The sequence below is a fragment of the Narcine bancroftii genome, chromosome 4 (genome assembly GCF_036971445.1).
Source record: "Narcine bancroftii isolate sNarBan1 chromosome 4, sNarBan1.hap1, whole genome shotgun sequence".
Taxonomy (NCBI): domain Eukaryota; kingdom Metazoa; phylum Chordata; class Chondrichthyes; order Torpediniformes; family Narcinidae; genus Narcine; species Narcine bancroftii.
Window position 1 is genome coordinate 192,799,426 of NC_091472.1, and position 23,669 is coordinate 192,823,094.

The 23,669-nt window shown below is 45.9% G+C and overlaps 1 protein-coding gene across 2 annotated transcripts in view; it reads left to right on the forward strand.

Annotated features, from left to right (window-relative positions):
• Positions 1 to 23,669, forward strand: part of LOC138761394 (oxysterol-binding protein 2-like) — a 514,880-nt gene that overhangs the window by 470,607 nt on the left and 20,604 nt on the right. For both annotated transcript variants that reach the window (XM_069933419.1, XM_069933420.1), the window contains exons 9-12: positions 1,145 to 1,390; positions 4,320 to 4,440; positions 7,839 to 7,942; positions 19,549 to 19,644. In XM_069933419.1, the coding sequence (XP_069789520.1) occupies positions 1,145 to 1,390; positions 4,320 to 4,440; positions 7,839 to 7,942; positions 19,549 to 19,644 (567 nt within the window). The remainder of the gene's footprint in view (positions 1 to 1,144; positions 1,391 to 4,319; positions 4,441 to 7,838; positions 7,943 to 19,548; positions 19,645 to 23,669) is intronic.

Consider the following 23,669-nt stretch of genomic DNA (forward strand, 5'->3'; position numbering starts at 1 on the left):
GTGAGTGAATTGAGGTATTTGGACAGCATGGGCTCTTGGGCTGGGAGGCCCTGTATCTGTGCTGTATGTCAAAATTAAATTTAAAATATTAAAAAATTGAAATCAATGTAGATCGATGAACAGGTAGTGATGAAGATACAGGGCGGCTGCAGAAGGACTTAGATTAGGAGAATGGACAAAGAAATGACAAATTAAATACAATGATGGAAAGGGTAAGGTTGTGCACTTTGGTACAAAAAATAAACAGGAAGACTATTTTCTTTCTTTTTCTTTTTAAAATAATTTTATTAATTTTTCAGTAACAATAAATTTGTACAGTACAATTATGGAAGACTATTTTCTAAACGGCGAAAAATTTGTAAATACCCAGATGCAAAGGTACTTGGGAGTCCTCATGCAAGATGGCATCAAGGTAAACTTAAATGTGGTAGTGAAGAAGGCAAATGCAGCGCTGGCGTTCATTTCAAGGGGAATAGAATATCAGAGCAGGGATATGATGTTGAGGCTTTACAAGGCCCTGGTGAGACCTCACTTGGAGCACTGTGAGCAGTTTGGGGCTCCTCATTTAAGAAAGGATGTGGTGACATTGGAGAGCATCCAGAGGAGGTTCACATGGGTAATTCCAGGAATGAAAGGGTTATATGAGGAGGGTTTGACAACTCTTAATCTGTGATTGTTAGAATTTAGAAGTATGGGGTGGGGTCTCATTGAAACAATTCATAAGTTGAAAGGTGTGGACAGAATAGATGTTGAAAGGTTGTTTCCCACTTTGGCAGAGTCTAGGACAAGAGGGTACAACTTCAGGATTGAAGGGTGTCCACTTAGAACAGAGGTGCGGATGAATTTATTTATCCAAAGGCTAGTAAATCTGCGGAATTTGTTGCCACAGGTGGTGTGGAGGCCAAGTCATTGGGTGTATTTAAGGCAGAGATTGACAGGTTGTTGATTAGCCAGGCATCAGATGTTTTGGGGAGAAGCCCGGGCAGTGGGCTGAGTTGGAAAATGGATCAGTTCATGATTAAATGGTTGGGCAGAGTTGATGGGCTGAATGGCCTATTTCTGCTCCTATGTCTTATGATCTTAATAACTCGACCACTAATTTTATGAAGCATGATCTTTTAGTGTATGTTCCTTTTACTTACAGGTTAATTTCAATGAACCGTTATCAATGCTTCAAAGACTAACTGAAGACCTGGAATATCATGACTTGTTGGACAAGGCAGCTCGGTGTGAAAGCCCTGCTGAGCAGATGTGCTACGTGGCTGCTTTCTCTGTGTCTTCTTACTCAACCACCATCCATCGCACGGCAAAGCCATTTAATCCCCTGCTTGGGGAGACCTTTGAGTTGGACCGGCTAGAGGAGAGTGGTTTTCGCTCGCTGTGTGAGCAGGTGAGGGCCCTCTGGGGTGGGACTGTGTTCGTGTCAGATTGTAACGTCCAATGAAGTCCATTGGCACAAATGGATGAGACTTGGAGTGTAAAGTAAAGTATGTCTTCTTGGAAGACCTCGCCATCCATATCATTGGGGCATTCCACTCTGGTGTTGATAGTGAAGCCGTGATAAATCTTGGGTCAATCTAATTTGGGGCAATGATGCTTTTGAGCCATATGGTTAGCACATAGGTGAAATATTCATCCCTCCAGTTTTGACAAAAAATGAATTCAGTATTACGTGGAAGGAGGATGGTGAGGAGCCGACTGCATCATCTAGTGTGGAGATTCAGAATTAGGACTCACTACAGGTTTGGGGTCCTTATTTAAGAAAGGATGTGCTGGCATTGGAAAGGGTTCAGAGTAGAATGATTCCTGGAATGAAGGGATCAGCATATGAAGAACACTTGACGGCTTTGGACTATAATCCATGGAGATCAGAAGAATGAGGGAGGACCTCATCGAAACATTCTGAATGTTGAAAGGCCTGGACAGAGTAGATGTGGCAAAGTTGATTCCCATGGTAGGGGAGTCAAGAACAAGTGGGCACAACTTCAGGCTGAAGGGCGCCCTTTTAAAACAGATGCGTAGGAATTTCTTTGGCCAGAGGGTGGTGAACGTTTGGAATTTGCTGCCACAGGAGGCTGTGGAGGCAAGGTCATTGGGTATATTTAAGGTAGCGATTGATAGGATTCTAAATAGTCAGGGTATCAAAGGCAGAGGAGTGGGAGATTAAATCAGCTCATGATGGAATGGCAGAGTGGACTTGATAAGCCTAGTAGCCTACATCTGCTCCTATATCTTATGGTCTTATATATTTATCATTGTCTCTCTGTGACAACTTGCAAGAACTGTCAGGATACTTGACATATTGCATTAGGCGCATCTGCGATCTTGAGTTTTGGGTTGTTTTACTCAGTACAGTTGGAGTTGGAACAGATAATATGTACTGGCTGCAGACACTAAGGCATTTTTTTTGCCTTGCATTCTACGAGTTCACGTGTATGGGCCTAAATTGAGGAAACAGAGACTTTTTGACTTATTTTTATATTTTCCTGTACTCAGAATGTCACAAGATGCATTAATATATAAAGTGCGTCAAAAAAGGTTTTGTGCTTCACCATTATTAGCTTAAGAAAGAGGAAGCGCTGAATCTTTTTAAAAACATGAGGATTAATAAGTCCGCAGGACTGGACGAGATTTACCCCAGGTTGCTATGCGAAGGGAGGGAAGAGATTGGCTGGGTGGTTGGCAAAGATCTTTGCGTCCTCCCTGGCCACAGGGGGAGCTGCTGGAGGATTGGAGAACGGCAAATGTGGACGCCCCTTGTTTAAAAAATGGTAATAGGGAGAATCCTGGGAATTATTGAACATTGAGCCTTAAGTCAATGATGGGCAAATTATTGGAGAGAATTCTTAAAAACAGGATTTACGCGCATTTAGAGAAGTACAGTCTTCTCAGGGATAGCCAGCCACTTTGTGAGGGGTAGGTTGTGTCTCACTAACATGGAATGTAGGTGGAATGTATTCTGCCTGGATCTCAGTGAATTGTGGAATTTCACAGGGATCTGTCCTGCTCTTTGTGATTTTTATTCATGACCTGGACAAAGAAGAAGAGGGAAATGTCAGTAAATTTTCAGATTGGAGGTATTGTGTAGAATGGTGGCACAGTTGGTGTAGTGGTCAGCACAATGCCTTTACAGTGCCAGTGATCAGGACCGGACCAGGGTTCGAATTCCACACTGTCTCTAAGGAGTTTGTACATTCTCCCCATGTCTGCGTGGGTTTTTTCAGGGGGCTCCAGTTTCCTCCCACCGTTCGAAACGTCCCAGGGGTGTAGGTTAATGAGGAGTAAATTGGTGGCACGGATTCAAGGGCTGAAATGGCCTGTTACCATGCTGTATGTCTAAATTTAAATTTTAAAAAAATTAAAGGTTGTCATAGGTTGCAACAGGATATAGACAGGATGTAAAGTTGGACGAAGAAGTGGCAGATGGACTTCAATCTGGATAAGTGTGAGGTGATGCATTTTAGAAGGTTAAACCTGAAGACAGAGGACATGGTGAATGGCACGATTCTTAATAGTGTGGAAGAACAGAGGGACCTTGGGGTCCAAATCCATAGATCTCTCAAAGTTGCTGCACAGGTTGATAGGATAGTTAAGGAGGCCTATGGGATGCTGGGCTTGAGTTCAAGAGGTCATGTTGCAACTCTATAGATCTCTGGTGAAACCACACACTGTGTTCAGTTCTGGTCACCTCATTGTAGGGAAGATGTAGAAGATAAGGAGAGGGTGTAGAGGAGATTTACTAGGATATTGCCTGGATTATGAGACGAGGTGAGATGAGCTGGGACTTGTTTCTTTGGAGTGATGAAAGATGAGAGGTGGCTTAATAGAGGTCTACAAGATTCTGAGAGGCATAGATAAGGTGGACAGCCAGCACCTATTCCCCAGGGCAAGAATAGCGAATACCAGAGGACATCTATACAAAGTGAAGGGAGGACAGTTTAGGGGAAACATCAGGGGTACGTTTTCTACACAGAGAGTTGAGGGTGCCTGGAATGCCTTGCCAGGCATGGTGGTGGGGGCTGAAACATCAGGAGCATTTAAGAGACTCTTAGACTGGCACATGAAAGAAAAATAGAGGGTTACGAACTAAGAAGGGTTTCTTTCTTTGGTAGGAATATATAGGTCAGCATAACATCAAGGGCTGAAGGATTTGTACTGTGCTATAATGTTCTATGTGACCATTGTAGATTTTAAAATGTGCTGTATTTTGGTCAGCAGAACTACACTGTAGCAATGAAATGAACAACTCCCTGTACATGATACTGTAGCGCGTCCTGTAGCCTTCCCTGACTTAGTTCTTCTCCATTTCTTGTACACAGGTGAGCCACCATCCTCCGGCTGCAGCTCACCATGTCCATTCCAAGTGCGGCTGGACCTTGTGGCAGGAAATCACCATTGCCAGCAAGTTCCGTGGGAAATACCTTTCCATCATGCCACTGGGTAAGAAATTTGTACGCCAACTTGTAGAGTTCCTGCGGCTTCAAAATCGCAAGATCCATGGAATCTCCCTCCTGGGAATCTGACATGCTGTATGTCATGAGGAATCGTTTTGTCTAGTTGACATTTTGTAAGGAGTTTGGTTCCGCCACTGGGAAACCGAGCCATTCTCTCCCCTAGGCAGGGAATCTGGATGTGCTGTTCTCAGTGTTGTGGACAGTCCTTTTAATGATGTGTAACACTCAAGTTTTTAATGTTCTTATGAAGCTGATCATTACCACCTTCAAAAGTTTTTTTTTCCCTCGAGTCATTTCTTGAAGGAAAGACCAGTTAATATCTCATAGAAAACTAAAACACTTTCTTATGAATATTCTTTATAAGCAGCACGGTTACCGTAATGGTGAGAGCAGCACTGTTACACCGCCAGAGACCCGGGTTCGAATCTGGCACTGTCCGTAAGGAGTTTGTACATTTTCCCCGTGTCTGCATGGGTTTCTGAGTGTTCTGGTTTCAGATCAGATACTATTTATTGTCATGTAATAAAACAAAAATATAACATTACATGAAATTGCCTTTAATCTGCAATAAGGCAGATAAAGATTTGCCATTAGCATTGCCCAGTGCCCGAGAAAGATAAGCAGAGGAAAGTCTCCTCAGAATCACCAAGTGTCCGTGGATTCATCTCCAGAGCTCCTGCAACCACACGGACTCTTGTTCAATTTAAATAATTGACAGCCCAAGCTCCAGATCCAAATCTCTCACGCAATGAGGAAGCCACCCTTCCTGCCCTTCAAAATGTACGGGGTTTGTCGGGTTAGTTGGGTTCATGGGCCAGAACGCCCTGTTACCGTGCTGCACATCTAATTTTTTTTTTTAAACATTGAAATGTTAAAAATTCTTTGCTCCTTGCTGATGTTTAACTCCGCAATTTTAGCATTTCTGATATTCTTTCATCTGTTCCTGATGAATTATTCAACAATCATTCATATGGCTTCTATTTTAATTTTATTGTTGACTCACTCTCTGCCTTTCCCAGACTACTGTTTTAAAGATAATTAATTTGTTCATAGACTTTCAGTGGCTTTTTGCACTGGATGATCTTACCAAGCAGCCAGTGTAAGTTACAGCAGTGTCGTCAGTTGACAAAACTAAACTGGTTAAGTGCAGTACTCTGCATTTTTAACCAATCAGGTTATTGAGGAGTGTGAATGAGCCATTTTCTTGTGTTAAATATAATGCACGGAGTGAAGGAGTAAAGTAAAATCGGTTGCGAGATCAATAAAAGAAACAAGAACGCCTTAAAAAAAATTTTTAAGTGTCAGTCATTATTAAAATTTGAGTTGCGTGCACTGGGTTGAACAACCATGGACATTTGATCAGCTTTGGTCTTTGCTACTCCCACATCGACAAAAGTGATGGGAGGAAGGACTGGAAAGTCCAGAGTTACTGCCTCAAGACTTGATCTGGAATCAGTGCAGTGGCATGGAGGTGGTGCGGTGCTTCATGCAACAGTGATGTGGAGTCGGTGTGGTGCCCCATGGCATGGTGATGTGGAGTTGGTGCAGTGTCCCACAGCACGGTCATGTGGAGTTGGTGCAGTGCCCCATGGCATGGTGATATGGAGTCGGTGCAGTGCCCCACGGCATGGTCATGTGGAGTTGGTGCAGTGCCCCATGGCATGATCATGTGGAGTTGGTGCAGATCCCCATGGCATAGTCATGTGGAGTTGGTGCAGATCCCCATGGCATGGTCATGTGGAGTTGGTGCAGATCCCAATGGCATAGTCATGTGGAGTTGGTGCAGATCCCCATGGCATGGTCATGTGGAGTTGGTGCAGATCCCCATGGCATGGTCATATGGAGTTGGTGTAGATCCCCATGGCATGATCATGTGGAGTTGGTGCAGATCCACACGGCATGGTCATGTGGAGTCGGTGCAGTGCCCCATAGAAAAGTGATGCGCAGTTGGTGCAGTGCCTCACGGCATGGTGATGTGGAATTGGTGCAGTGCCCTACGCCATGTTGATGTGTAGTTGGTGCAGTTCCTCATGGCATGGTCATGTGGAGTCAGTGGGGTGCCCCATGGTACGGTGATGTGGAGTCAGTGCGGTGCCCCAAGGTAGGGTGATGTGGTGTCAGGGTAGTGCCTCATGGCTTGGTGGAGTTGGTGTGGTGGTCCATGGCATGGTGATATGGAGTCAGCATGATGCTCCATGGTACAGTGATGTGGAGTTGGCACGGTGCCCCATGGCACAGTGATGTGGAGTTGGTGTAGTGCCCCATGGCATGGTGATATGGAGTCAGTGCGATGCTCCATGGTACAGTGATGTGGAGTTGGCACGGTGCCCCATGGCACAGTGATGTGGAGTTGGTGTGGTGCCCCATGGCATGGTGATATGAAGTCAGTGCGATGCTCCATGGTACAGTGATGTGGAGTTGGCACGGTGCCCCATGGCACAGTGATGTGGAGTTGGTGTGGTGCTCCATGGCATGGTGATATGGAGTCAGTGCGATGCTCCATGGTACAGTGATGTGGAGTTGGCACGGTGCCCCATGGCACAGTGATGTGGAATTGGTGCGGTGCTCCATGGCATGGTGATATGGAGTAAGTGCAATGCTCCATGGTACAGTGATGTGGAGTTGGCGCGGTGCCCCATGGTACAGTGATGTGGAGTTGGCGTGGTGCCCCATGGCATGGTGATGTGGAGTTGGCGCGGTACCCCATGGTGTTCCCTGCGTGACCCTGTCCTGACTCTGTGGTCATGTTGAAGTGGTGAGATTTCTGCCTCTGCTGAAGCATTAGAATTATATTGGCAACCAGATTTTTGTCTCCTGGTTGTTGAACTCTGTGTAGGGTAATTCAGCCTTACTACAACGATGGGGTGGCATGGTTAATTTTTTTTTAAATTAGGCATTCAGCATGGTAACAGTTCCAAGAGCCTGTGCCTCACAATTTCACCCAATTGACCTACAATCGTTGTACAATCTTTGAAGGGTGGGAGGAAACCGAAGCAGCTGGAGGAAGCCCACGCAGACATGGGGAGAACATAGCATTTAGCAACCCAGGTTCGAATCTGCCGCTGCCTGGGTCGGAGTTTTTAGGCTCCTCCTGTATCTGCATGAGCTCCCTTCGGGTGTTCCTGCTTCCTCCAAAACTGGGCCTTCCTCTTGCACTGCACAGGAAGCCACTGTCACTTGTGTCTTTGTTGCTTTTGTAAAAGACCTCCCCCTCCATTCTTGCTCTTTCCTGATGGATCTCGAAGGATTTTGTTTCGGCTTCCCCTCTGATGCATCTCTCTCTGTAGCTATTGTTAGGTTGTCAGACTGCCAGTCTGGTGTAATCAAGGGAAGGAGTTGACGGTGGCAGCATCCTGATCTCAGCTGCTGCTTATTGTCCCACAGGTGCGATTCACTTACAGTTTCATTCTGGGAGCAACCACTACGTGTGGAGGAAGGTCACCTCCACTGTGCACAACATCATTGTCGGCAAGCTGTGGATTGACCAGGTCAGTAACGAGCTTTGTACCAACTCTTTCAAACTCTACTACAGTTCAGAACAGAATCAGCATTTATTGTCATGAACATGTCACAAAATTCATTGTTTTGTGGCAGTATTTAGGTGCAAAAATTGGTATAAATTATATTTTTAATAAATAAATTAGTACAAAAGAAGAGAAAAAGTGAGGGAGTGTGTGTGGTTCATTGTCCGTTCAGAAATCTGCTGTATTTAGGTGCAAAAATTGGTATAAATTATATTTTTAATAAATAAATTAGTACAAAAGAAGAGAAAAAGTGAGGGAGTGTGTGTGGTTCATTGTCCATTCAGAAATCTGCTGGTGGAGGGGCAGAAGCTGTTCCTGTCCCATTAGGTGTTCATCTGTGTGAGTTTGGGTGTGTACCTTCAGGCTCCTGTACCTCCTTGCTGATGAGAGAAGTGAGAAGAGGACATGCCCTGGTTGGTGAGGATAGAGGCTGCTTTCTGGAGACACCACCTCTGGTAGATGTCCTTAATGGAGTGGAGACTAATGCCCATGATGGTGCTGACCAAGTTCATGACTCTGTAGTCTTTTCCTATCCTTTGCATTGGCTCCTCCACACCAGACCGTGTACAACCAGTCAGAACGCTCTCCAAGGTACACCTGTAGAAATTTGAAAATCTTTGGTGACATTCCAAATCTCCTCCAACTCCTGTAATTGATGAGCCTTCTTCAGAATCTGAATCAGAATTTATTGTTATGAACATGTCACAATCTTCACGATTGCTCTGACACCATGGCCCCAGGATAGGTCTTCAGAGATGCTGGCATCTTTCCACTGCTGTCCCCTCAATAAGGACTGGTTTCCCCTTTCTGAAGCCTGCAATCAGTTCCTTAGCTTTGCTAATGTTGAGTGCAAGGTTGTTGTTGTGACACCCCTGAACTAACCGATCTATCTCACTCCAGTACGTTTCCTGATTGATATCTGTGATTCTGCTGTCAACTGTAATGTCATTGACAAATTTGTAGTTGGCATTTTCATTGTGTGCCTAGCCATACAGTCCTGGTTGTAGAGAGAGAATAGAGCAGTGGGCTGAGCACACATCCTTGAGTGATCCTTGTATGATTTTCAGTGAGGAGGAGACGTTGTTACTGATCCGCACTGACCGTGGTCTTCCAATGAGGAAGTCAAGGATTCAGCTGCAGAGGGAGGTGCAGAGGCCCAGGTTTTGGAGCTTGCTTACCAGAACTGAGCTGTAATCAATGAAAAGCAGCCTGCTGTAGGTATTGCTGTTCAGGTGATCCAGGGCTGAGGGAAGAGCCAATGAGATTGTATCTGCTGTAAAATGATTACGGCAGAAGGCAAATTGCAGTGGGTCCAAGTCTAATAGAGTGGCATCCTAGTACTGTAATGTCAAGGTAAAGTTATTAAGTCTTACACCATTGACCAGAAGTATTTAAACTCCCATCTGGAGATATTCAATGCAAATAATTAGAATTTTTTTCAAACATACTCATCACAGTAATGGTTAGCAGATGTCCTTCCAGGAGGGAAACCTCCCATCTCTCCCAGAGATGCCTGCATGTGAATCCAGACCTTCAAGAATTCAGCCTTAGAGTCTTCCAGCACTAAACATGCCCACAGGGCCAGCAGGTCCTTTCCAAACAAGGTGCCCTTCTGATTTCATCCAACTTGCCCACAATAGGTCCACATCCTTCCATTTTCCTCCTATCCATATACAGTAAAACCTCTGATATCCAGCTCCTTCGGGGATTGGTAGCTGCTGAATAAGTGAGTTTTCCAGTTGTTTGAGACTTACTCTTACCACTTTCAGTTGCAATAAACAATGATGAGCACATAACGAAGAACTATTAACCATCTTAAGAATAACAACCCAATCTTCAACTGATATAGTCAAATATAGGTCCATTCCCAGGCATTTTTAATTTTACGTAATGAGGCCTGTTTTAAATGTAATAACATCTCGTGAATGATAGATAATAAACCTTTATGAAAGGGCTTAAACTAAAACAAAAACTCATCAACAAAATTTGTTTCAAGCACTTTGGAGAAATTAGAAATTTTAGACTGTAAAAAAAATGCCAGATTTGCAAATATCTGAAAAGATGACAGTGAGGCAAGTCAAACTTTTCAGAAAGATGGTTAAAAGATGCAAAGCAGCCAGTAATGAAAAGATCTTTAAAACATTGAATATCTGATCTACTTCCACTACTGAAAAACAATATCATGGAAAGAAGGTTGAAAAAAGATGATTAGATAGAACAGGAGTTAAGAGAGAAAAATGATGAAATGTAAAATGTTTTCCAAACTGTGCCCAAATTCTCACAGAATGATTAACAATGGGGTTGTCTATCAACTGAATTGAAAGAAATGGAAGAGCCAAGAAGCTAAAATTTACTAGGATGTTGCCAGGTCTTCAGGGAAAGATTAAACAGATTGGGACTTTATTCCTTGGAGCAAAGAAGAATGAGGGGAGATTTGATCGAGGTTTACAAGAGTGGATGCAAGTAGGCTCTGTCTAATTAGATTAGGGGAGATAAATACGAGAGGTCATAGTTTTAAGATGAAAGGTTTAGGGGGAGCATTAGGGGAAAGTTCTTCACTCAGACGGTGGTGGGAGTGTGGAATGAGCTGCCATTTGATGTGGTGAATGCGGGCTCGATAGTGTGTTTTAAGAGTAAATTGGATAGCTATATGGATGTGAGAGGACTGGAGGGTTATGGTATGGGACCAGGTCAGTGGGACAGTCTAGAGGGGCTGAATGGCCTGTGCTGTAGCGTTCTATGTTTCTAAGTGCTAAATTAGAGTATTTATTTTAAGGGGAATTCAACTCCATAGCTAAAGCTTTCTGACTAAAGTAGTGATTCCCAAAGTGGGCCATGTCCCCCACTATGGGCGGTGGAAGGATCCAAGGGGGCAGTGAGGGAAAGGGGGGAAGACAGTGGGCAGTGAGAAAATAGGGGCATTCTTTTTTTTTGTTTGAAAATTTTATTTAAAATATAAAAACCATGACTCAGCACCGCCACTACCCCCCCCCCCCTCCTCTCTGCACTGCCACTAACCCCCTCTCGGCACCGCCACTAGCCCCATATCAGCATTTCCACTACCCCCTCTCAGCACCGCCACAACCCCCCTCTCTGCACTGCCACTAACCCCCTCTCAGCATTTCCACTAACCCCCTCTCGGCACTGCCACTAGCCCCATATCAGCATTTCCACTACCCCCTCTCAGCACCGCCACTACCCCCTCTCAGCATTTCCACTAACCCCCTCTCAGCCACCACTACCCCCTCTCAGCATTTCCTCTAATCCCCTCTCAGTGCCACTACTGACTCCCCTCAGCACCGCTACCATCACTGCATCTGCAGGATCCGCCCCCTCCATGGAGCCAGCCAAAAGATTAACAATAACATTATAGATAATTATCCCAAGTTTACAGATAAAGTGTTACTAATATACCTAATAATTTATTAATGAAGATAAGCACTCTTACTGAGCAGGGATATGTTAAGAGAGTCACCCCAAAAGCGAGCGGCATCAACCAGTTCTTCATCCTGGGCAATGCCATTTCTATTTTACACAACTTGATTCAAACAGTTGCTACGAGCAAGGCAGGACCAAGGAACTCCACTGGCTGAATATTTGCTCCCATCGTCATCAAAGGTTTATGTGTTACTTCAGAGAACATTTACGTTTGTGATTTTTTAACTTTTCTTTATTTGTTTATTTGCTGGTTGCTTGAATTCTGGATAACAGGGGTTTTACTGAAGTTATCCTGGTGTTTCTTAAAGGAGGCTGACATCCCTGCCTTCACCTCTGTGTCTGGCAGCTCGTTCCATGTGCCCACCACCGTCTGAGTGAAGAACTGTCCGTCACATCCCTTCTGAACCTCATGTTCTCACATTCCACCTTATAGTTTTGTTCTCTCCTCTTAGTTTCTCCACCTCTAGGAAATAGACGGTCACTACTTGTGTATCATTATTCACATTAACATGGTTTTATAGCCATCCACTCTCAACCTCCCACCCTCCAAAGCCTAAATTTTCCAGTGTCTCACAATCATTCAACTTCTCTAATTCTTTGTCATCCTTTCTGTACCTTTTCCATCTCTACAATATCCTTCCTATAGCCAGGAAAATTAAAGTGCACAAAATATTCCAAGTGAAGCCTCACCAACGTCTGGTATAACTTCAATATGCGTTCCAACACTTATAATCAATGCCTCGACTGATGAAGGATACATCCAAACACTCTCTTCACTACTTTTTCTTGGCTCTTTCAGATGGCCAGAATACCCCAATGTAAAGCCGCATGTTCTACCCCACACATGTCAAACTCTGGCCTGCGGGCCAAATTTGGCCTGCGATATAATTATATTTGGCCCGCAAGATCATTTCAAAAATGTATTAGAGGTGGCCTGCCCTGCAGCGAGAGCCGATGCTGTTTTTTGGTAATGTCACCCCCACCATCCTCCCCCTTCATTGCACATCCTTCCCCATTGTAACACGAGAAATTGTAACACGAGAAGTCTGTCGATGTCATCAGCTGGCAAGCCAGTTGGAAGGCTCCCCGCACAACCAGTCACTTCTCCCACCTGTTGAGCGGTGCGGCGGATTGGTGAGCGCCTGTGATTTCCTGTCGGCGCGACGGGCATGGCAGGCTGCGCACGGCCCCCGGGCAGCGCGAGTCCCGCACGACTGGCACCGGACGGCCCTTCCACAGCGCGAGCACACTTCTCCCGGTCGCCACGGCCTTCAGCGCTTGCACCCGCGCGGACCCCAGGGACGGCTGGTTCAGCCCTGCACGTGAAGAGAGAGATGGTGGCTGTCCGCAAAGGCTGATCGGCAGCGCGCTGGGCCTGAGTGGGTGGGTAAGCAGGGGTGGGCAGAGGGTGTAGGTGAGGAGTAATGGGCAGGGAAAGTTATGGTGGTGCGAGGGGCAGTTAGAGGGAGGGATGAGTAGAAGGAGGGGTGGATAGGGAAGAGGTAAAAGGGGAGGGGCAGGGCGAGTAGGGGAGGGGTGATTAGAGGGTGAGAGACGGGTAGAGGGAGGAACAGGTTGAGGGGAGAGGCAGTAGAGGGGCATGTATAGGATGGGGTGGGTAGAGGCAGAGCGAGTGGAGTGAGGGGTGAGTAGAGGTTGGGTAAAGGACTGGTCAGGTAGAGGGATGGTGGGTCGAGAGTGAATAGAGGCCTAGAGCCTGAGGAGTGAGCAGGAAATACTGAGTCCTGATGCAGGCCAAAATGGACACAGCCTGTGAATGCTGACTACATCTCCACAGGGATCAAATAGGTTTCCCTCAGGTCAAGCAAAGGGTGAACTTGAGCTATCTACTCCTGACCTGTAACATTATCCTCCTAAAGTTATATCCTAAAGTTTAACATTACATATGTTGAAAGAAGAGAAAACATGCAGATGTTGTTGAAAATTTTCAATAAATATTTAGTTCGGCCCTCAACTTAGTCCAAGTTTTTAATTTTGGCCCTCCATGAATTTGAGTTTGACACCCCTGTTCTACCTCTATGCCGCTAATGAGGTACCAACCTGAATGCGCTGAACACGCCTCTGAGGCGCCGACACCAACCCTCCTCGGGGAGGGATAATCAGCGGATTGCAGGGCTCTGCCAAGGCACGCTGTAAGCGGCTGCCTGGGGGTGGGATGATGACTCTATCAGTCAGCGACCCAACTCCCCGCTGCCTGACAGCCACCGCCACGTGACCCGACAGCCCTGCCCCACTGCCCGATAGCCGATATCTCCCGTCGGCCACCCGTGCCCCGTCCCCCGCCGGCCACCCCTGCTCAGTAGGGCAGGGTCTGTCGGGCAGGGAGCTGTTGGGCAGCGGGGAGGGGGGGACTGTCAAGCAGTGGGACGGGGAACGTCAGAGCAGGGGCATCCGGTGGGGGATGTCAGGGCAGGCGTGGCCGGTGCAGACTGTAACAGCCCTGCTGGCTGCTCCTGCACAGAGGCTGCTCTCTGCTGCTCAAAATGCGGCATTATAATGGCGATCTTCCCAACCCATAAACCCCCATGCAGCTGGAACTGTGGGAAACATAGAGCAGTTCCATCTGTGTGGGGGATTATGGGTAGGGAAGACGGCCATTGCTATTGCCGCATATTTATGACGGGTGGCACTGCGGCACCAGTCGCCCCATCTCCATCAGATGCGGAAGTGCTATGAGGTGCCTCTAGATATCAATAGGCCCTTTCAGGTGGACCAGGCAATGGTGTAGCAACATTTTAGGGCTGCCACCTGAAAGGGTGAGTCTTCAGGTTGGGATCCGCTCTTGCAGCCACCCTCAAGGTGGAGGATGCACCTGAAAGTGTAGTGGAACACAGTAATGCAGGTGAGGACCTCTCTGGACTGCTCTGGCTGGCCCACCTCTGACTGGTAACTCCTCCCCATAGTGCCCCAATAAAGGCTGAGAGGCCTAGTCTCCTCCCTCAGTACCAGTCTTGAATCCGGACCAGAAGCACGTCGCTGTGAGCTGGAGGTTTCAGGACATTAAACCCTCTGGCCATGTGCTTTGTGGTCATTGATCGAGCTACACTATGTACCTGCACCTTGTGGTCCCTCTGCTCCATAACACTCATCTCTCAGGTTTGATGTACCCAAATGTAGCACCTCGCATTTCTCCAAGTTGACCTGTATATCTTGTTCCTTAGCCCAGTTCCCCATCTGATCCAGATCCTATTGCAAACCCAGGTAATATTCTTCACTGTCCACTATAGCACATATTATTGTGTTGTTGGCAAACTTATTCACCTTGCCACAAACATCCTTGACCAAATCATTTATGGATATTACAAAAAGCAAGGGTCCCAGTACCGAACTCTGATCCACTCCTCTGGTCATGGTCCTTCAGTTTAATAGATAGCCCTCTACAACTACCATCACTGAGCCAGTTTTTGTCCACGGCCTCCTATCTATCCCATGTGCCCTAACCCTCCATACCAATCTACCATCTGAGACCTTATCAACACTTTACTAAAATCCATATAAATAACATCAACTGCCTTGCTCTCATAAACTCTCTTTGTCACCTCTTCACAAAATTCCATTCAAATGTTCAACGTTCAGATGTATTGTCAGAGTACATACATGACATCACATACAATCCCAAGATTTTTTTTCCTGCGGTCCAGGCAGAATTTCTGTTTATTGCTAATAAAAAAATCTGTACTCAGTAAAGGTATGTGTACAAAGGGAGAAATGTAAACAAGAAGGAAGTACAATCAAACTGTGCAATACAGAAAATAAATCTTCAATAATATATAATGTCCAAAGTAAGAGTTCTTAAATGAATCTCTAATTCATGAAACATCATTTCCAATGCTGATGTTGACAGACTTTATCTCTCAGAATCCTCTCTGACGGTTTCCTGACCAATGACATCAGACTGACAGGTCTGCAGTTACCTGGGTTATCTTTACAGCCCTTTTTAAATAAAGGCACTACATTTGCCATCCTCCAAAATTTCACCTGTTCTCAGTGATGGGTTAAAAATGCCTATCAAGATCCCAACAATATCCTTCCTGCCTTCCCACAGTGCTCTGTGCGTGCCTAATCTAGTCCCAGAAATGAGTTCACATAATGCAAATCCTAGAGGGGTGTTTACTACCACCTCTTCACTACGGAAGCAGGTGTGCCCTGGGCAGCCATCCTCAATGGAGGGGAGGGGGGCGGGGAGGAAGAAGGTCGACATGTAGACTCCCTGGGGGCCACTGACTGAAATCATTTTTTTAAATGTTTTTTTCTATAGTTGGGAGGAGAGAAGCACAGATAAACCCAACTAAACTTGACTGCTTCACAGGGATGGGGGCTTGTAAACTTTGAGTAGAGTCCTAAGGGGGCCATAGCCAAAAAAAATTGATAAGAATGATTAAAAGTTACCCCCACCACCCTTACGCTGCATTCCTGCTTATCTTGGTACACAATAAACCCATACACAAAATATTCCTACATCTTCCCCGTCTCATCTGACTCCACACAGAGACACCCCTCATGATCCTTAATGAGCCTATTCTTTCACTCATGACCCTTTTATTCTTCATATATCAATGAAATCTTCTTGGATGCTCCCTTACACCGACCATTGAATCCCTATCTCTATTGCTCTCCTTTTCTATCCCCCCTTCCCTTCCTAGCATCAGAAACAGGATCAGTGGTTAACGGAAGGAAAAGGAAATGAAAAGAATGGACTCAGTGGAATTTCTGGTGTATTTTTATTGAATGACAACATTGTCTGACTGGTTTAATGTATCCTAGATTTTATACCTTAAATGGTAGGGAGGGTGGGATGGGAGGCGGGGGGGGGGGGAAGAAAATGGCACTGTATATGTGTGAAAAGGAAAAAGTGTGTATCATGGTTAATGTGATTTATGGTGTGAAAAATATATTTAAAAAAAAAAGATAGCTCTAGCCGTAGCAAAAAAATGTATTACGTCAACCTGGAAATTGGAAGATAATTTGAAAATACAACAATGGTATATAGAAATGAATAAATGTATTCCATTAAAAAAAAAAGAAACAGGATCAGTGCCAGTGACCTGGCTGTTGCAACTTTCAGGACAGGAAAAGGCTACACAGAGTTGTGAACTCAGCCAGTGCCATCATGGGCATCAGTCTCCACTCCATTAAGAACCTCCCCACCCAGGCCATGCCGACTTCTCACTGCTACCATCAGGAAGGAGGTACAGGAGCCTGAAGATGAACACTCAACAGTACACAAACAGCTTCTTCCCCTTTCCCATCAGATTTCTGAATGGACAATGAACCACAGACATTGCCTTAGTTTTTTCTCTTTCATTTATTGCAATTTTTGCACCTGTAATGCACAATTCAGCTGTGGCAAAACTGCAAACTTCATGACAATAAACTTAATTCTGATTCCTATTTCCTGGAAGGACATTCCCCCCACTCAACAGTATCCAGAATGGTCCACCTGTTACTGAGGAGGGCAACCTTTGGAGTTTCTAGGCTCTCAGGCGACACCCTCTCCCTTTCTGGGTGGTCACCCACCTCCTCCTTGTTGACGCGGCCCCCTCACTAAAACTCTTTGGACTGGTCAGTCAGGAGGTACAGCTGCACACAATTCCCAAAGGGCTAGTTATCAGGGGCACTGGGAGGTTCTCTGACTTCCCACATCCTGCAGGAGGACCACTGGACAACCCCAACAGCCATCTGGTCTGCATTCACCACTAACAAGAAAAGCAATGGTCACCCTTACCTTTCCCTGGCCTGCTGCAGCCCACACCCTCTGCTCACCTGAACCTCGGGAGCCAAAGTTTCAATATCCCACTTTTCCACAGGCCATTCCAAAATAGCCACACTCACAATGGCTGCTCCATTTAACCCAGGGGTCTCAAAGTGGTCAATATCGACCCCTGGGTGTAATTACACCACTAGGTCACCAGGGGTCATCCGATGACCTTGTATATAAAGCAGTCCAGAGCTACAGTCTAGCCTTCTAGATTTGTCTTGCAGAGAGACAAGACCTCTTACTGTACATATTAGTTTAACCATACCAGCAGTGTAAGTACAAGACAGCTTTAATGAACTAATATGTACACTAAGAGGTCTTGTCTCTCTGCAAGACAAATCTAGAAGGCTAGACTGTAGCTCTGGACTGCTTTATATACAAGATCACAGGGATGACCCCTGGTGGTATAATTACATATCATCACAGATGGGACTATCCAACGGGACAATAAATGCCAGGGGGTCGAAAATGCCGGGGTGGGGGGGGGGGGGTGCGGAGGATTGAACTTTTGTGGTGGAAATCAGGGCAGATCAACAGAAAATAGTACCTATGTTGATCCTTGCATCTGATGAAATGGTGCAGCCGAGATAGGTAAACTGGTTGACCGTTTTGAGTTTTGTGTGCCCGATGGAGATGTGGGGGGGCTGGTAGTCATGGTGGGGAGCTGGCTGATGGAGGACCTCAGTTTTCTTCAGGCTGACTTCCAGGCCAAACATTTTGGCAGTTTCTGCAAAGCAGGACGTCAAGCGCTGAAGAGCTGGCTCTGAATGAGATAGACAACAGACTCGCCAAGGCAAATAGCGCCTTTGGAAGACTACACAAAAGAGTCTGGAAAAACAACCAACTGAAAAACCTCACAAAGATAAGCGTATACAGAGCCGTTGTCATACCCACACTCCTGTTCGGCTCCGAATCATGGGTCCTCTACCGGCACCACCTACGGCTCCTAGAACGCTTCCACCAGCGTTGTCTCCGCTCCATCCTCAACATCCATTGGAGCGCTTTCATCCCTAACGTCGAAGTACTCGAGATGGCAGAGGTCGACAGCATCGAGTCCACGCTGCTGAAGATCCAGCTGCGCTGGATGGGTCACGTCTCCAGAATGGAGGACCATCGCCTTCCCAAGATCGTGTTATATGGCGAGCTCTCCAGTGGCCACCGTGACAGAGGTGCACCAAAGAAAAGGTACAAGGACTGCCTAAAGAAATCTCTTGGTGCCTGCCACATTGACCACCGCCAGTGGGCTGATAACGCCTCAAACCGTGCATCTTGGCACCTCACAGTTTGGCGGGCAGCAACCTCCTTTGAAGAAGACCGCAGAGCCCACCTCACTGACAAAAGGCAAAGGAGGAAAAACCCAACACCCAACCCCAACCAACCAATTTTCCGCTGCAACCGTGTCTGCCTGTCCCGCATCGGACTTGTCAGCCACAAACGAGCCTGCAGCTGACGTGGACTTTTTACCCCCTCCATAAATCTTCGTCCGCGAAGCCAAGCCAAAGAAAGAAGTACCTATGGCAGTGGTGACCAACCTCTCATGCCGCCACCCCCACTCCCCATCCTGCACCAGGATTCCATACGTGGGGGTTGATGAGGGATCATGTATCCCATGAAGGGGTCGATGGTCTAAAAGGTTTGAGGACCCCTGACTTTCTGATTATTGGCAGCTGTCAATGCATCAGTTGGCAAACCAATGAGACTTGCCTTTGTAAACTTCTCCCGTGCTCTCTCCGACTCCTGGAAACTGAAGGTTTATGCCTTGAAAAGAGCCAGCAGGTCAGGCCGCGTCTGTGGGAAGAGAAACAGAGTTAGTGTTTCAGGTTGAAGACACTTGGTTAGTTGTTGTAGAATGACAAGGTGCTCCAGTACAGTTTGACCTGCTGAGCGTTAGAACATAAACCGGACTCCTATTTGCATTTTTCTAAAATTGGCATCTAAGCCCAGCGCTAAAAGGAATGGACGATCAATGTCATCGACACCCAGTGAACAAATAAAAAGGTGTTACCTGTGACTTGCCCAACAGCAAGAACAGACAAAGTAAAAACAGAGAAATGCTGGAGGGACTCAACAGGTCTCACAGAGCGTCCATATAAAACTGCCATTTTATGCCTGAGCCTTTCTTCAAGGTAGGAATAAAAAATAGATAGGAACCTAAATTAAAAAGCTGGGGAGGGAAGAATGGGCAGGGGGAGGAGAACAGAACAACAGGCAATGTTTTACCTCATTGATTATAGGAGTGACAAAGACTGACTGCTGTGCCTAACCCTGGCTTGGTTTATTGATCATATCAGTCAACCTTCTCATATTATAAAGACATGCTTGTGAAGATGTAACCGTGCTTTCTGTCTGTCAGTCAGGAGACATCAATATCGTGAACATCAAGACAAAGGACAAGTGTCAACTCAAATTCAGTCCCTACAGTTACTTCTCACGGGAGTGTGCCAGAAAGGTATGTGCCTCCTTGTATTCTGCTTCTCTTCCAAAGAAATTTTTTTCCGCTGATCCTGAGCTTTTAATTTGATTCAAAGATTTGAGATTCTTTTATTGTAACGTAATATTACATGAAATTTGCTTTAGTCTGCCAGACAAATTCGCCCTCAGCAGAAATTGCTGGATGCCTCAAACAATCAAAGAGAAGCAAAGAGTCCCCCTAGAGTAACTGAGTGTCGGTCGATTCGCCTCCAGCGCTCCCGCAGCCTCTGCAGCCACACAGACTCCTGTCTAAACCATCGACAATCTGAGCTCCAGATCTGAACCTCGGACACAATCAGAAACCCCTCAACGCCCCAGCGCCCTCTCGCATCCTGGTTCCAATACCTGGTATCCCTTCAACCAGTTTCAAGCCGGTCTCCAGCAGCCCACAGCCTGGTGTGAGTCCTTTGACCGCAGTCACCAGCAGCCCACAGCCTGCCCTCACCTTGAGTCACCAACAGCTCTGCTGCCTGTGTGTTCTTCAGTCGCAGAGTCCCTCACTGGTCCACCACCGTGGTCACACTCCCATGGGTCATCTCCTCTGTTTCTTCTCAAAAGGGGCTGGTTTCCTCATTTTCTGATGCCCTGCGCCGGTCAGTTTCTCAGGAGAGGGTAACGCCTTGAAACTCAGGCGCTGCCATCTTGGGCCCAGACTGCTCGGTTGCAGAATTTTTAAATAAACTGCCGTCACCTCCTTTAACAGGCCATTTAATGCCTGTTTTGAGGCGTCAGTAAGTGGACCCTGCGGAGGAGGTCCATGCCTCCACTCTAGCTCTCAGTGGGACTGTACCAGCAGCAGCACCATTATTTTTATGGTGACTGTTAAATTATTTCAGCTTTTTGAAAACTCTTTTCTCAGATCCAATTTACTTCTGAATCCTTCAGTGTGTATAATGGACCTTTGCAGTCATCATCATAAATCGGGTAACTTTTGAAGTTAATAAGTTTTGTTTTGAAATTCTGGGCTGTGTGGTTCCATTTATGTGTAAGTTGTGTGTAAAACTGTGCCAAACCGAGACAGTGAAAGGATTTGCTGGCCTTGCTCAACCTTGAGTTTCTATTTTTATTTTTTATTTTGCTTTCCTTCTCAGATTCCAACATTTCTTCACTTATTCATAATCAGTAAATTTCAACCCTTCTGTTTGCCCTCTCACTGGTATTACCAAGAGAGAGGGACGTGCACTGGGTATCCTGGAGAAGTTGGAAAATGTTTTTAGGACACTTTTCTACATCGTACTTGTTTTCAGAAAGAAGAGAAGCTCATTCATTCTGTGGTAAAAAAAACAGCACTGCAGGAGGAACTCAGCAGATCTCGCAAGTCCCCCTTCGCTCACACCTCAACAAGTTCTGTTCACGGCACGGTGCTGAACAATTCTTCCGCCCCCTTGGCCCACACCTCAAGGAGTTCTGTGCACGTCATAATTCTGAACTCTTCTTCCATGCTGCAAGACCTACTGAGCTCCTCCAGCATCTCTGTGTTTTTACAATCACAGCGTCTGCAGACTTTCTTGTTTCACTACTCATTTACTTCTTGGTACTCGTTGAAAGAGTGCCCCATCCCTGGTCTTTCGCTTCAGCTCTTGGTCTTTTCAAAGATATGTCACTTTTAAATATCAGTGTTGGCAACTTCCACCATTCTGTTTGCATTAAAATATTTAGCTAGAGTTAAATAGAAAGAGGGATTGGTGAGATGGACATATCCCATACCTTATCGCTCTCTACATTGCTCAGTAAAGGATTATGTAAAAAAAACCATGACATATGAGCAGAATAGGCCATTCAGCCCATTTAATCATGAGCTGATCCACTTTTGTCTCACAGTAAGTTCATGGCTTACCTGAGCTTCAGCAACAAGACGAAGCTTTCTGTATAAAGAGCAATGGTTCCACTCACCCACTACCTATTCTTTCCTCCCACCTCTATCCACCTATCACCTTCTAGCCTGTCCTCCTCCTCCTCCTCTTTCCCTTCCCCACCCTCTTATCTGGGTGTCTACCTGATTGTTGGCCTGATGCTGCGTGTCCTGCTGAGTTCCTCAGGCACCTTTGTACACTGTGCTATACTTGTATGATGCCCGGAAATCAACTGGAGAGTCATCAGCAGGAACCAGGGGCAGGCTGCTTGATTTCTTGCCATCGTTGTATTTTTAAAGTACAAGAAGGTGGAACTGAGCAAGAAGGGGAAAGTTCTGGCCACTCATGCTTCCGCTGGATTTCTGATTATTTGCTCATACCGTGTGCACACGACCACAGGCTGGCGTTTGTGAGACGACAAAGGAGCAGGGAAAGATGGGAGGAATTATAAGACCATAACATATTGGAGCTGACATAGGCCATTCAGCCCATCAAGTCTGCTCCCCATTTCCATCATCTGATCCATTCTCCCACTCAGCCTCACTCCCCTGCCTTCTCCCCATAACTTTGATACCGCTAACTATTCAGATACTTATATCTGCCAATGACCTGGCCTCCACAGCCTCCCATGGTAGCAAATTCCAGAGGTTCACTACTCTCTAGCTAAAGAAATTCCTCCACATCTCCGTTTTAAATGGGCACCCTTCAATCCTGAAGTTGTGCCCTCTTGTCCTCGACTCCCCCACTATAGGAAATAACTGGCACATTACTCTGTCCAGGCCTTTCAACATTTGAAATGTTTCTATGAGGTCCCCCCTCATTCTTTTGAACTCCAAGGAGTACAGTCCAAGAGCTGTCAGACGTTCCTCACATGCTCAGACCTTCACTTCAGGAGTCAACCTTGTGAATCTTCTATGAACCCTCTCCAATGCCTGCACACCCTTTCTTTCATAAGGAACCCAAAACTGTACCCCGTACTCCAAGTGAGGCCTTATAAAGCCTCAGCATCACATTCCTGCTCTTATATCTTATTCCTCTAGAAATGAACGCCAACATTGCATTCACCTTCCTCACCACTGACTCAAGCTGGAGGTTAACTTTTAGGGTATCCTGCACGAGGACTCCCAAATCCATTTGCACCTCCATATTTTGAATAGTCTCCCCATCCAAATAATCCCAGAGATGCACCAGATCTCCAATAGTTCAGTTTCCCAAGAGAACTAAACTTCAAAACATCCACTAATTCCACGGAGTCTCAAGGTCTGCATGGAAAACTAGGCTTCAGTCTGAACTGTGAATGTCATGTCAAGAAAGGCATGAACCACAATGGCATCTATCAGAAGAGGCTCTACACTCTTCCAACTCCAATTAATCAAAGTACCATATAACCATTTACAGCACAAAAACAGGCCAGTTTGGCCCTACTAGTCTGTGCCGAACATCTTCTCCCACCTAATCCTACTGACCCACATTTTGCCCATAACCCTCCACACCTCTCCTGTTCATATACCTATCCAACCTTTCCTTGAATATTAACTTAACTGCCAGCAGAAGTGGTAGAAGCGAGATCAATGTTAATATTCAAGGAAAGGTTGGATAGGTATATGAACAGGAGAGGTGTGGAGGGTTATGGGCCAAATACCCCCACCACCCTCTGCGTGAAGAAATTCCCCCTTATGTTTCCCTTAAACTTTTCCCATTTTACTCTCAATCCATGCCCTCTTGTTTGAATCTCCCCCACCCTCAGTGGAAAAAGCCTATCCACATTGACCCTTATAATTTTGAATACCTCTGTCAAATCACCCCTCAACCTTCTACGCTCCAGGGAATAAAGTCCCAGACATTCCCAGTAACTCAAACCCTGAAACCCTGGAAACCTTCTTCCACCCTTTTACCCCTCATGTAAGAAGTAACTGCCCTTCAAATTCAATTTTTCTCAACTAATTTGCAAAGTAGAGCAGTGAATGTCCGTATTCTTGGGCTTGGGGGTATTTTATGTTGAGTTTCTAATGGCGTAAAGAACCTCCATTTCGTTTCCCCCGGTCTAGTCCCTCTCCACCTATATCTGCGATACTTCACATCCCCTCATTTCGACAATTTCCAGTTCCCTGAACTTGACTACCTCATCCTTAAAGAAAATAAAGGGCCT